The 13,470-nt window shown below is 47.3% G+C and overlaps 1 protein-coding gene across 1 annotated transcript; it reads right to left on the reverse strand.

The window, feature by feature from the left end:
• Positions 1–2,406: 2,406 nt before the first annotated feature.
• LOC104548945 (serine/threonine-protein kinase Nek6-like) lies at positions 2,407–11,091 on the reverse strand. The gene is made up of 3 exons (XM_010195124.1): positions 11,003–11,091; positions 6,085–6,198; positions 2,407–2,794 (listed from the first exon to the last, which is right to left on the reverse strand). The coding sequence occupies exons 1-3, from the start codon at positions 11,078–11,080 to the stop codon at positions 2,684–2,686; spliced, it is 303 nt and encodes a 100-aa protein (XP_010193426.1). The 5' UTR covers positions 11,081–11,091; the 3' UTR covers positions 2,407–2,683.
• Between the last annotated feature and the right edge of the window lie 2,379 nt (positions 11,092–13,470).

Raw genomic sequence — 13,470 nt, forward strand, 5'->3', positions numbered from 1 at the left:
CAAACTGCAAGGGTAAAACTGTTCTGTGTAAGCCCAGTTTGACCTGGAGCAGACGGCTGCTACCTGCATTACTGAAGGGAACTAACGCTGTTACCGTGCTATGTCAGTATGTACTCTGCCCTGGTTTTTCACATAGAGACAGGATAGCTCCAACCTCCACCCTGCAGCACACGGTTTTGTTTCTAGATGACACAGCTGAGGACAGCGTAGTCCCAAGTCCCGTGGTCCTGTCACTACCTGAATTTATCTACCAGCTTCCGCTTGGATTTTCGTCCTGAAATTCTGAGCTCATAAGCTGTTTGAGATCAACTGATTTCACTGTTTCATACAGCACCACCTTGTCCTTATTAAAAAAACCAACCAGAACAAACAGAAAAAAAACCCCAAGAAAAGCTAGCTCAGAATCTACCTGCAGAATAATTTTCGCATTTAGCCAGAAGGGAAGGTGTGCAGCAGCTGCAGGATCACTGACACCAGTTCCTGCTCCCAGCATCCTGCAAAAACCAGCCACCAAAACCAGCTTCAGATATGCTGCACGTGACAGGGTGAAGATGCTCAGGCAGCTTTCCATCAGAACAGCTGATAGGGTTGATGTGTGCAGTCCATTTTCTGGAAAGGATCTGCAGCTGATAGCTGTCAGGAACAGTTCCACACAGATTTAGGCCTGTTTTCAGTGTAATTTCTTTTATATTTTCCTTAACACTGGACTCTTCTTTTTTTTTTTTTTTAAACAAAGGTGTTTATTTTTTTAATCATTTTTTATTTATCTAAAAAGGCACAATTGCAAAAAAAAAATTACCTTTTGAAATACATTTACTTATAAGCACGAGTAAGTTTTATGTAGCCAGAACATGACCAGACTTCTCGGGATCCTCAGTTCAAAGCCGAGTGTCCCTGGCAGCCAGAGCTCTTGCTCGGTGTCGCAGCTCCCGCTGGCTCTGGCAGCGCTGCCGTGTGGAGGCGGCAGTGCCTGTCCGGACTCCGCGCATTGCCAAAGACTCCGCGTGTAAATGAACCACGTTCACATGGGAATGTCGGGAGCAAATTGGTGCCTCCACATTCTTCTGCTGATTCGAATCTCCTGAATCTCTGAGAGCAGCGGGCTCAACGTTCTGCTGAGAAGACTCAACGAAATGGCACCTTGCAGTAACGACACCAACATCATTCACAGCAATCAACAGCTCCTCTTTGCTACCTTATAAATAGTTTGAAATCTGATGGAAAGTACTTGAAGATGACACTGCAGTTTTCCTTTAGATAGAGCAAATCAGGTTAAAAAAATCCACTAAAAGCATATATATATATGTATGTATGTATGTATGTATGTAACCCTCTAACCCTACTCCTATTTCAAAAAAAATTAAGGATTGTATGAGTTCCTTAAGAAAAAACCCTAACTCAGGCACAGGCTGCATTGGAAGTGTCCCACACCAACCCGCGTTGTGGCAGGGGGCCCCGCCGCGCTGCAGCCCCGCTCCTCCCACAGGCAAATGAAATGGAAACACTGGAACGTGGATCCACGTCTGTTCCTACCGCAGCGACCGTGTCCTCGACCGCACTGACACAAATCATTGATTCAATGAACGACTGAGCTGGCTGAATTTGCATGTAGGTAAAGAAGATGATGACTCCTTCAGATCAGACTGAGATTTTATAAAAATTCACATTCTGTAAATTCGCTTTCACAGTTAAACAGGCGGGGCTGATCCTGATGTAGAATTGGAGACACAAAACATTTCGCTTGGTTTTGTTGGTTAGATTTCCCAATTGTTTAAAACACTGCTTCCCCTAAGTCTTACCCACAGTAAACCCAAGGTACTACTGAACATGTCCAAGTATCGTCACCAAAATCCACCCGGCGCAGATAAACGCTGGCTTTAACAAAGACCTGAAGCCTAAAAAGACTCATGCCAAATGGGACAGTAAGTTTACAGAGAGATTACTTGCAGGCAATGCTCAGTTCAGGGTTGTTGGCATGGTTTTCTTTTTCCCCAGGTACACGCTTAACCGATCCTATTGGCTGTAGCCAAGTTAACAGAGAAATGCATCAGCAAAATACTCACTCTAAATTTTCAATTAAAAAAAGAAATAATCTTGAAATAAATGCGTTTCCCACCCCCAACCCTTCCCTGTTCCAAAGCCTGAAGAGGAGGGAATTAATAAAAACACATAAATGGCTGCTTTAAAATATATGAAGTAAAAACTGAATTTGCTATTAACCATTTGCAGAAGAGGCAAAGTAGCAGTTATACAAATTACACAAAATCTACTGTAATTCTTACATTAGTATAAAGTGATTTCACCAAAGGAATTATGTCAATATTTCACATTACAGTTAAGATAGAAGGGGTGCATCAGACGCTCTCCCCCCCCCGTTAACAGAATCTATCCTAGATTACACACGACAGTTTGAAGAAAGGACCCTTAAATGATCTACATCTGTAACATGTTATTGGCTTTAAAAAAAAAAAACAACAAAAAAATCCAAAATAAAATCACTTGCAATACCTCACAGAATCTTCGCGTTAAAGCACGACCACCGCGTGAGAGTCCTTGTCAAATAACCTGCAGAAATCATGGAGCCTCCTGCTACGGGTGCTCACCCTCCCTCGTGGCACCAGGCAGCTTCAGCGGAGAAAAGGATTCAAGTAAGACTGCGCTGTGCTGGCGTCCGCGCGGCCGCTCATGTGCTGGAGGTCCAGACGTGCATTTGCTTTGCTATTTGGTGCACGTAACCGATGTCGGGTCTCTGATCCGGATCGGGGTATATGCACATGCTGACCAGCTCCCGCAGCTGAAAGACACGAAAACAGAGATGCAAACGTGACCAGATCTGCTGAGTTCTCACCGGAAAGGCTACAGCACTGGAGCCAGGGAAGTCTGGGGACCCCTCTGGTGCAGATGTGCACATCTGGGCCTGGGCAGACTGCAGGCACACATCTGTCTGTCCGTCTGTCCTGTCCTGTGCCCCCCTCGCAAAAGGGCCAGGAAGACCCTTTTCACCAAACCTTCAGCACCGAAGCTTCAAATCTTCCCCACAACCCCAGTGGATTTTATGTCATCATTTACAACGTGCGAGTAGCACACCTACACCCAGGGCTTCCCTGCTCACTGCTTTCGTGTGGCTCTACAGAAAACACAACGCCCTCCTCAGATCTGTTGCTCCTGACACTTGGAGCCTCAACGCCGCTATTTTTTTTTAAGAATTAAAAAAAAAAAAATAATCTTTTTTTCCTTGGGAATTTTTGATTCACTTCCAAGAACCCGAGCAGCGATGAGCAGCAGCAGCAGATAAGCAGCAGCTCATGGTCAGCAGAGTCTGAAGCACGAGGGTAGCAGACGCAGGAAAGGAAGGAAAAATGGGCTCTCTACCAAAAGGTTGATTGAGCTGACAGGCAGAGATGGATGGTTCAGTAAAAATGGACTCTGAAGAAAAGGCAAGTGGAGGGAGAGGTTAAAAACGTCCTGGACAGAGCTCTCCTGAGCAACAACCGTGCTTCCCTTCCCACACCAAGCCCTGGGAAGAAGCCAGTTCAAGGTTTTTAATTAAGAGCAGCACTTGTGTATCTTAAGGCACTGGAGCCCAGCTGTCAAACACCCATGTTTCCTAAAAACCTTTGTGAAGAAAAGAGAGAGGTCATTGATTATGTTTAATAAATAAAATGCAGAAGGGCTGAAGTCTCCCCACCTCCCTACCCTCTTTATTGTGCACATGAAAGATTGTAGCTTTTAATTACACAGACACTGAAAGCTGCTCATACCCCCGAGGCACCGGGAGAAACAGCCTTGAGCCTCTGATCTTCTCACATCCTCCCAGTAGCCACAGTACCAATTATTTTAATGGTAATTAAAAGCATGACCATAGAGCGATCAAGCACAGGGCTTCAGCTGCGTTACTGAATGTACCCGGTGAGGTTTTGGGCTCTGGATGGAGCAAGGTCCCGTGCTCTGAGTCGTCACTGGGCCTGGCGCACGTTTTGGGGCGATTCCTCAGGGGAGGACGTGGCTGAGCAGTGAAGACGCAGGCAGGATGGAGCCAGGGACACACGGGCAGCAAGGATGCGGTGACACAGGCACGGCCACCCGCTCTGCCTGCCACGCTGTGTGTGCAGAACACAACCCCTCCAGAATAAACCAGAATAAACCCTGCTCCCCTGCCCAGACTTGACCCATTCACTCCTAACTGCTGTGGTGACTTTCAATTGATTTTCAATTCATCTGAAGACAGGGGCCTTCTGCCTTTGTAACTGCAGAGACCCCAGGGATGTACCACACACCTCAGCCCTGCTCAGACCGAGCACCAGTTCTGTCCTGTACCGCTGACCCGCACAGCACGGGCATTTCACCAGTCTACAAGGAAGCAACAGACCAAGCCTTGGTAAGAGCCACCAATCACTATTTCCAATCACTGCCCAATTTGTACAGCAAAACCAACACTGGCAGCAGCCCCAGCTCCTCCTGCAGCTGCAAGGATCAGGACTGGCTGGTGCAGAGAAGCAGCAGTGACAACATTTGGTGGCTGTGGAAGCTCTGTCCTTGCAATCTAAACTAGAGACGTTTGCTCTTGAGGGAAACACACGACTGTGCAGACACAGACACCCACCCGTCCACAGGGCAGACACATTCCCTCTGGTGCGACTGCTGCTGCAGGCAGTGGCCTCTGCGTTTCTGGCCTTGCCCACATGGCTCATCTGCCCTGGCTGCTGGAGACACCAGCACAGCTTCCCCTTTGCCCATCCACTGCAAAAACATCCAAAAATCCCATCTTCGGAAGCAAACCGAGCACTGTCGGTGCTGGAGTCGTGTCCCAATGTTCACAGATGCAGAGCTCTCAGTGGTTTTGGTGTGAAGCAGCAGCAGAGCCTGCAGTGAGATGAGCTGCAGCCCCCTCAGATCCTGTCAGGCATCGAGTGGTGCACGATCCCTGTCTGGAGCCTCTGGGACCCAGTGCCTTTGAGCTCTAATCCCCCCTTGCCCCGATCGTATCCCTGCGCTGCTCACGCTGCTCAGCGCTGCCAGAGGGGAGCACCGACAGCACCCGCACACAGGAGAATCCTCTGTCGGCCCACGCCAACTCCTGCTGCCACAGGCACATCCCGAGCCGCATGCTGCAGCAGCGCGGCAAACCTGACCACGTGGAGCCGCGACTCGCTGCTACGGCAGCTTGGGGAACAAAGCCAGTCCAATATACCACTCTTCCAGAACAGTTCTCAAATGATCTTTTTGCATGAGTTACTTAGCAAGTGAAAAAGTAAGTACAATGTAAAGTGTGTGGTGCAGGGTTCCTCTCAGGGTGCAAGCAGACCATCTGCTGAGTGCGGGGTTTCCCCTGCATCCGCCTCCTGCTGCTCAGAACTTGGAGGGAGAATAAAACAAAAGAAAAACCCCAAAGGATACAGGCAACATTTACAATTACATGAGCTGTTTCTTTCAAATAGAAGGCAACTGTAACTCAAACAGCTGCTTTGTCTAGGTTAAGGGGGAAAATAAATTCAAACCCCATCTCTAGAGGCCCTGAACAAGAAGGACGTGCATGATTACAGCTGGAGGGAGCCGGCATGCACAGGGACAATTTTTGGACGCCCTGGTTCAGCTACTGCTCTCCACCCTTGTGTTCATACGCACAAACCCCAGACTTTAAAAAGCCGCGTACAGCTGCTGTATTGCACTAAACCAAACAGCTTTCCTCTCCCTCTTCTAAAAAAAAAAAGAACCTTTCCCCCCTGTCACACATTGAGGACTCCATAAACGAAGCCTGAAGTGCTGTTTAATGGTGTGTCATTTTAAGGGAAAGGAAGCGAAGGGTTTCCCGCAACTCGACGTTGGTTTTTCCTCGCGTCAGACTTCTAGTTTCAAAATATTCCCCACATGAAGAAATCTTTTCTGTCCCAATTCAGAGCGTCCATATTCAGACACCACAGTGCCCTTTGCCAGCCCCGCAGGTACTCGGGATGCTCCGGGCACCCCCTGCTCTGCCTGGGACATGGGGGGCTTATCCTGCGGGGTTCCCTTTCCCCACTGCAGGGAGGAACCTCACTGCTCCCCTTATCCCCCATTCCCCTGCAAAAATAATCCCGAACTTACCTTTTCAGAATAATGTTCAGCTGGAAGAGGTGGGTAGTCACATTGCTCTATTTTTTGGCACAGAGAAAACAGGTTCATTTTATCTCCGTAGAACGGACTCTGAAGAGCTGCCATCTGGAGGGGGAAAAAACAAACCCCCATGAACTGATTTCAGAAGCGCAGAGCACTGAACAGCCCCGTGCTGCCGAGCTGCCAGGGCACTGCTTGGTGGTGGTCAGCGCAGCCCCAGCCTCCCCCAGGAGCTCCCCATGACCACGGCCACAGGGGAGCACCCAGCCAGGAAAGGTCTCTACATCTTCTCCTCACTGTAATTCTTTCTGCCCAGAATGTTTCAGGTGTGAGACATTGGGTGTACACAGGCAATTCTACAGGAACACAGAGAAAGTTTGTTGTTTGTTTTTAAAAAAAAAAGAAATAGGGTGCTCAGATCATTGGGCAGTCAGTTAAAACCCAAGTAGCTCGAAGATAGCTATGAAAACCTCTTAGAAACACAACCATCTCTTTAGGAAGTAGAAGTTGTTCTGTCTTTGATAACGTGCCATGGTTTCAATCTTTCTCAGGTACCACCATATTCAGTTCATTTGCTCTCTGCGACCAATAGACTGCTACAAAGAATAAATGTATTATTTTGGACACTTAGCTACCTAGAATATGAAGAATCTTATAAACACGAGCAATGGACTTCAGCCTTTAAAAAAAAACCAAAGCAACCTCAAAACAAACATCCCTTCCTGCTCTAAATCTGCTATTTCGAAGAGTATCCCAGGCAGATTTGGGAACCAAGCTACTGAAACTTTCCCTCATAAATCTGCTCCTTGTCCTCATTCAGTTCTATTTTGTGAATCCCGTATTTGCACGCCCAGAAACACAACAGATGTGGGAGCCAAGCGGCTGCTCACACAGCGAGGGGCACGGCAGGGTTTGGGGGAAAGATCCCTCAAAAGGATGGCAGAGGCTCCTTACAGACACTTTTGTGTTACACTGAAATCTCAGGAAGGAAACTGCACCTGAAACTGCATCTCCATGTATGGAAAACGATTTGCACTGCAATTCTGCACCAGGAGCTCTGAACAAACACTGACCCCTGAGCTGGCGTGTCTGAACTTACAAAACGTGGCTGAAGCTGCATCTACTGAAGCCACAATGAGCCCAGCACCTTCCCTCGCTGTCCCACACCAGCACCCAAACCAGCAGAGCACCCGTGGCGCTGGCTGTGCCCATCCGCTCGTTAGCGCCAGGCGTTAATTGAGGGCTGCTCCTCACTCGTCCGTCAGCACCGCTGGATAATTGTGGATGTTACCCACCCTGTTTAGATCTTCTTAAATCATTTTGCCACAAGCCATGTCAGAGCGGGAAGCTTTTCATACGGAGGGCAGCTGAAGCTGATGCTCCTCTCTACGGCTGTAATGGGTGGGTTATTTGATGATTATTAGTCTTGTGCTCATTACCATGCGCTGTGAAAGCCATCTGAAGAACACTGTCTCGTTGCTGACACACACAGCGAGCTCCCAGCAGAACTGGAAAAGTCAATACTAGCTCCTCCACTCTATTATCCTGCAGTCAGGAACCAAGACTGATGGATTTTTAGTGATGTGGTGACAGACAAGCAGTTCTGATGAGGGCAGGGGTTTGAACCGCTGCCTTTGGGCTGGGTTTCCAGCAGCGGGACATGGAGCAGAGGCATCCCCAGGCACCGCTTGGGTGTCTTACCAAAATTCATTACCATTAACACACGTCCGAATGTTAAGCAATGCAGGACACATCAAGATAAACCATCCTTGGCTTAAATCGTAAACCTATCTTTTAAATAATTTAAAGTTATGTTTCTTCCTTGTTTATTTGCAAGACACACTGGTCACTCTGTGAAATCAGTGAAAACAACTCAGCCATGGGGTCATCTTGCCCAAAACGGCTGTGCAGAGGTCAGAGACCCCTGCAGTGAGTTCTGAGCCATTCTGAGGACTAATGGGATAAATCCTGGCCAAATCTCCAAGGTTCCTTATGTGGCACCAGACTGAAATACTTTTAGGAAGTTCTTCCAGAGGCATTTATCAGATACCCAGAGTGGATCATAAACAGCAGTACAGAATATACGAAGGTACCCGAATTACACCAAAGGACACAATGAACTGCGTACACAGCTCCCAGAAACATTTCCCATCCCAGAAAATTCCAGGCTATTCAGGTTTCTGTCTGTGATGCCTCATGGAACGCAGCTGGAGACACTGCAGCTTCACCAGCGGCGCTGCGCAGTGCCCACTGGTGATGTTGAGCTGCTCCTCAAACCCTGCAGACCCGAGGCTGAAGGCGACTCCTCAGCCTCGTGACCGGAGCCCAGCTCTGGGTCTTCTGGAAGTTTCAGAAGGCAAGAGCTGAAGTTGTATTGCTGTTATTTCGTTACTGTCATAACAGTAACAGGCAAATCGGTGGGGAAGAAAATACAAACTCCAATTAGAGACTCTAATCTCCAATTAGAGACTGACAGCAAACTGATCTCCATCAGTTAAAACAGAACAGAAGAGCTCAGCGCACGAGACTGGTCCATGGGCACATTAGGGATGGCACAGACGGCCACCAAGGGTTAAACAAAGTCTCCAAGATTTCAATACAAACATCAGTAATGGTGGCAAGGCTGACAGGGACTTTTCAATTCCCATTAACTTTTCTTTCCAAGTCTCGTTAAGCCGTTATGTGCAAAGGAGGAGAAACGGGAAGAGAACACTGTGGGGTTCTGGGGTGGTAAACGCAGGGCACTGGAACGGCAGGAGAGAGCCTGTGTGCTGTGAGTGACACAACTGGCACTCCCAGTGCCTCCCAACAACAGCAGCTCCTGATGGGGTCTGCTCCTGACATTTGGATTAGAGCAATTACCACACGACAGCCAGATCTCCATTTAAAATGACCACCATGCAGTACGACTGGTTAAAAAACACAGAGAGGAATCACCCTCGGTGTTTAAATTGATCGTCTTGCCAGAACTGCTGAAGTCATTGCTTGTAGCTATATTCTGGGAATTAACAACTTATTTTCATCCTCTCCAAGTTATCTTGCTGACAGATATCTACAGGAAGTGAGGGATGAAGACAGTGACTACTGTATTGATAAGATTTAATAAAAATCACTGGATGATTATCAATGTCAAAGTTAAGTGGTGCTATGTGGCATCACATCCCGAAGCCCTCAATGTTCCCTAAGTGGATGCCAGTGGACACGGCGTGTCTCTGAAGGCAATTTGTACATTAAACCTCTCTGCAGCTCATCTAGGCAATCTATCTGGAGACGTATCAGAAGTGACTCGTAACCAAACAAACATCGCTTCCTTACTTTTAAGCCAAGTGGAAAAACATTCTCGTTACAAGAAATTAGTGAAGATGAAATACAGCTCCTTCAAAGACACATGAATCCAATTTTTAATTATGCAAATTGTAGGAAGTTGAAGAAGTCGAGCAGCTGTTTAACTCCTGAACACAAAACTGGGAACTCTCCGGTCCTCCGAATGCACAAGGCTGCGCAGCTCCTGTTCACAAAGTTAAGGCTCACCTACGTAGGAAGGGCATTTAAAACGCTTCGCACGCCAAATCTTTCACAAGTTACTGTAGTACTGCTACTCCTACCAGAGAATTAAGTTCAGTGTGCAACTAAGTCAGCTTCTTGAAATTTCAGGAGTACCAAGACTACTGTGCCATAAGGGGACCATATTGCCTGCAACAAAAACACATCTTAGCACAATGCTAAATATTTCTCTCTGCATAAATCTGAAATCCCATCTCCAGCAGAGCTCAGCCTCGGAAAGGACTCGGAGCTGCCCGGCCAGGGGTACGGCTGTGAACGAGAGGCAGTGCCCACTCAGGTGACTCTGACCGTCACTGATAGCCTTGGCAAGTCCAGCGCATCAGGACAGGTCTTTTAATTCTTTCACTAGAGGTAACTGGAATTTGAGGACAGGTACAAAGCTACTCCATTTAAGCTTCTAATTCTCCAAATATTTTGGATCAAGTACTTAGCAGGGTGTCTTACTCCCTCTCTCCCCCTCCTATGCCATGGAATTTTAATGATAACATGGTGATACAACCACATCAGGCTCCAGAGCCTCCACCAAAACAGATGTTCAGCAGATCCAGTGCCTGTCTGCTTTGGTACCAGTAATGCCACTGCTGGGACGTCCCGCTGCTTGTGTGACTTACAGGGCGTTTACAGCAGACACCCAGGGAGTCTCTGTCCTCAGTGAAACCCAGCGCCATGGGCAGATGGGTCACTGTGGAGGTACAGATTTTGGATGGGCACTGCTAGGAGTCCAGTGACTGCCCGTCCAAACACTGCAGTGGATGAGGGCTTGTCCCAGAAGGATGTCACCGTGACAAGCACTGAACTCCTGCTGGGAGATGATGGGAAAATGGACTGTTTTACTGTTTTGTCCTAAAAGGTTTGTTCAATGAACCGGCTGAAGTACATCCTTAACTATCGTAGTTTTCACCTATGATGTGCTCAAGAAATTAACTGCATTTCTGTTTATTCTCTAGTTCCATGTGGTTACCAGAAGTTGTAGTGAGAAGCAAAATGTCATCAGTTCACAGAATTTATTATCCAAAGAGGATGCAAACAATATTCTTATTACCAAACACCCCAGGGGTTTTTAATTCTCTGGGCTGGGACGAAAGCTTTCTAGATGTTGACATGCACTTTCACTTGAATTCAAAGAGAAACGAGTACAAGACTGTTCAATGCCCTCTGATCCCTGTTAAAAATGAAACCACGAAACTCAAAGCACTGTTACAAAATCACAGCCCTTATTTTCAAAATGCTTGTAATAGCTTTTAAGAAAAAGCTGCACACTAAGGGTATAGTTCATACAAGGTGTTCCTGTACCGTACAGTGTGTTTAAGACAAACCTGGGAAGAAGAAGTTAGCAGATACTTGCCTCATACAATAAACAGCCCAAAGACCAGATATCGGATTTAAAGTTATAGCCGTTTTCATGTATTCTTTCTGGGGACATATAGTATGGAGTTCCCACTGTAAAAAAAAAGCCAAACAGACAGAGTTATCTTCTCAAAAAGCGACTGTGCAACCTGCACCATAGTGCAGTTTGACTTCATCAAAGGATTAGCTTTAGCACAAATAGCTCATTAGAAGAGACTGGCATAAAAATCTGCAAACAAATCACGTTCTCAAAAGCGCAGAACAAAATATATCATCACATACAGAGCTAGAGGACTGGGGAACCTCACTGACAGTATCTTCCATACTTTTGCCATCTGAGGGATGTTTTCCTCCCCTCCCAGTCTTCCTGGGTGTCTCGGATGGATGGAGCAGTTGTACGCCACCACCTTTGGGTCGCGCAGGAGCACCGACACTGCCGTGCGATGCCGTGAGCGTGCTCTGCTCAAACACGAATCGCGGGGCAGCATCCGACCGAACGTCCACCTGACGCACACCAGCCCCACAGCAGAGCAGCTCCAGACGTGACTGGGTCCCCTTTTTGAGCTCAGGAGAGCATTTACTGCGGCAGAGAAATGGAAGTAACGAGCCCAGCACCAGACAGGTACTCAGAAACTTTCTGAAAGCACCAAGATAATCACTCCAAACTGTAAAACACTGCTCCAACTTGCAGCCCCGTCAGAAGCTATGGTATTTCTGTGTACTTCCAGAAGTCTGAATTTTATCAAAAGAAATTTACTACAGCATTTTGGACAGGAGTTACAGGAAATTATTAATAAATTCCTTACCTCAAAAAGGTTCTTTTTTAAATCCCAAGTAAGTTCAGTTGCCATACTGAAAATACAACACATCCTGGCAGTCTCAACTACATCAAATAATCCTCAGATACATCATTTATTAAAACATCCAAGGACTTTATAGCTCTTTTTTCTCCTGCTTCCCCTGCTTGCCAGTCCCCTGTCTTTTTTTTTTTCCCCCCACTTTTGGCATCCCAGTGCATCCCCCTAATTAAAGGCCTTTCCTCACAGGATGGCAAATGTTTAATTTGCCTGCACCCCTGCCTGCAGCCAGCTGGGAGCCCCGTGAGCAGCTGAAGGCTGGTGTGAGGTGGAGGGGAAGCACAGCCACCACCTTCCCCTCACCCAGAACAAGTGAGGTGTAGAGGAGCAGCTGGACGTGGAACACCTGAGGAGTCAGGCAGTGCTTGTCCTCAGCACAACAGCATCCTGAGAGAAGCTGGAAATCAGGGAAATACAAAAATCTTCTCTTATTTAGTCAAAACAAAGAGCAATTATTTGAAATCTGGAGCATCTTCAGAGAAGAGCCACAAGGATGGTGAGGGCTCTGGAGAACAAGCCTGATGAGGAGCGGCTGAGGGAACTGGGCTTGTTTAGCCTGGAGAAGAGAAGGCTGAGGGGAGACCTCATCACCACCTACAACTGCCTCAAGGGAGCTTGTAGAGAGGTGGGTGCTGGTCTCTTCTCCCAGGTGATGGGGGATAGAACAAGGGGAAACGGCACCAAGCTGTGCCAAGGGAGGTTCAGGTTAGAGATAAGGAGGAAGTTCTTTACTGAGAGGGTCGTCAGAAGCTGGAACAGGCTGCCCAGGGAGGTGGTGGAGTCACCATCCCTGGATGTGTTTAAAGAGCGGGTAGACGAGGTACTTAGGGATATGGTTTAGGGGGTAGACAGGAGCGGTTGGACATGATGGTCTCAGAGGTCTTTTCCAACCGAGCAATTCTGTGATTCTGTGTCTGTGTGAAATTACTCCTGCCATTGCTGGAGTGAATGCCAAAGCATGGCCAACATCCTCCCTCACGCAGGTCTTGCTGGAAGTACAGATCCTCCCAGTTACAGAAGTCTCTACCGTGCCAGCATTCTGAAACGCTACATTTTCTGTGGGGAGAACGGGGATCGCGTTGCACCAGCTCCTCCACCTTAAATACCCCAGGAACTGTCTTTCTCTGGGGTGAAAACTAGGCAGCTTACCTGAAACCAACACCAACAAAGCCCCCCTCCCAAACCGGCACACTTCAATCTTGATTCTACATTTTTGTCACACATGTGTATGCCCACACCTTGAGTCTACTGAACTTCAACAATGTTTACTCAGAGCTATTCAGAAAAATAATATATGATGTGAAATTAATCCTATGGCATCGGTGTGAAATGTAAGACATTACGGGAATGCACATCAAACCCTACTGACCAGAACAGACCAAGAGAGGGGAGCACGGCCCTGATGGGCTCATCTACTTGGTCCCCAGGACTTCCAGTCATCAGCTGCCCAATGTGATCAACTCAGCTCGTGCCTGCACATCATTTGAATAAGCAATTACTTCACTTTCAATGTGGAGAGCACCCTAATGAGAAATTACATTTTTGAAAATTCTATACAAACTACAACACAGGAAAAAATAGGGTCAGTACTGGGGCCAGTATTGTTCAA

Source organism: Mesitornis unicolor, unplaced genomic scaffold, assembly GCF_000695765.1.
Source record: "Mesitornis unicolor isolate BGI_N332 unplaced genomic scaffold, ASM69576v1 scaffold29480, whole genome shotgun sequence".
NCBI classification, from domain to species: domain Eukaryota; kingdom Metazoa; phylum Chordata; class Aves; order Mesitornithiformes; family Mesitornithidae; genus Mesitornis; species Mesitornis unicolor.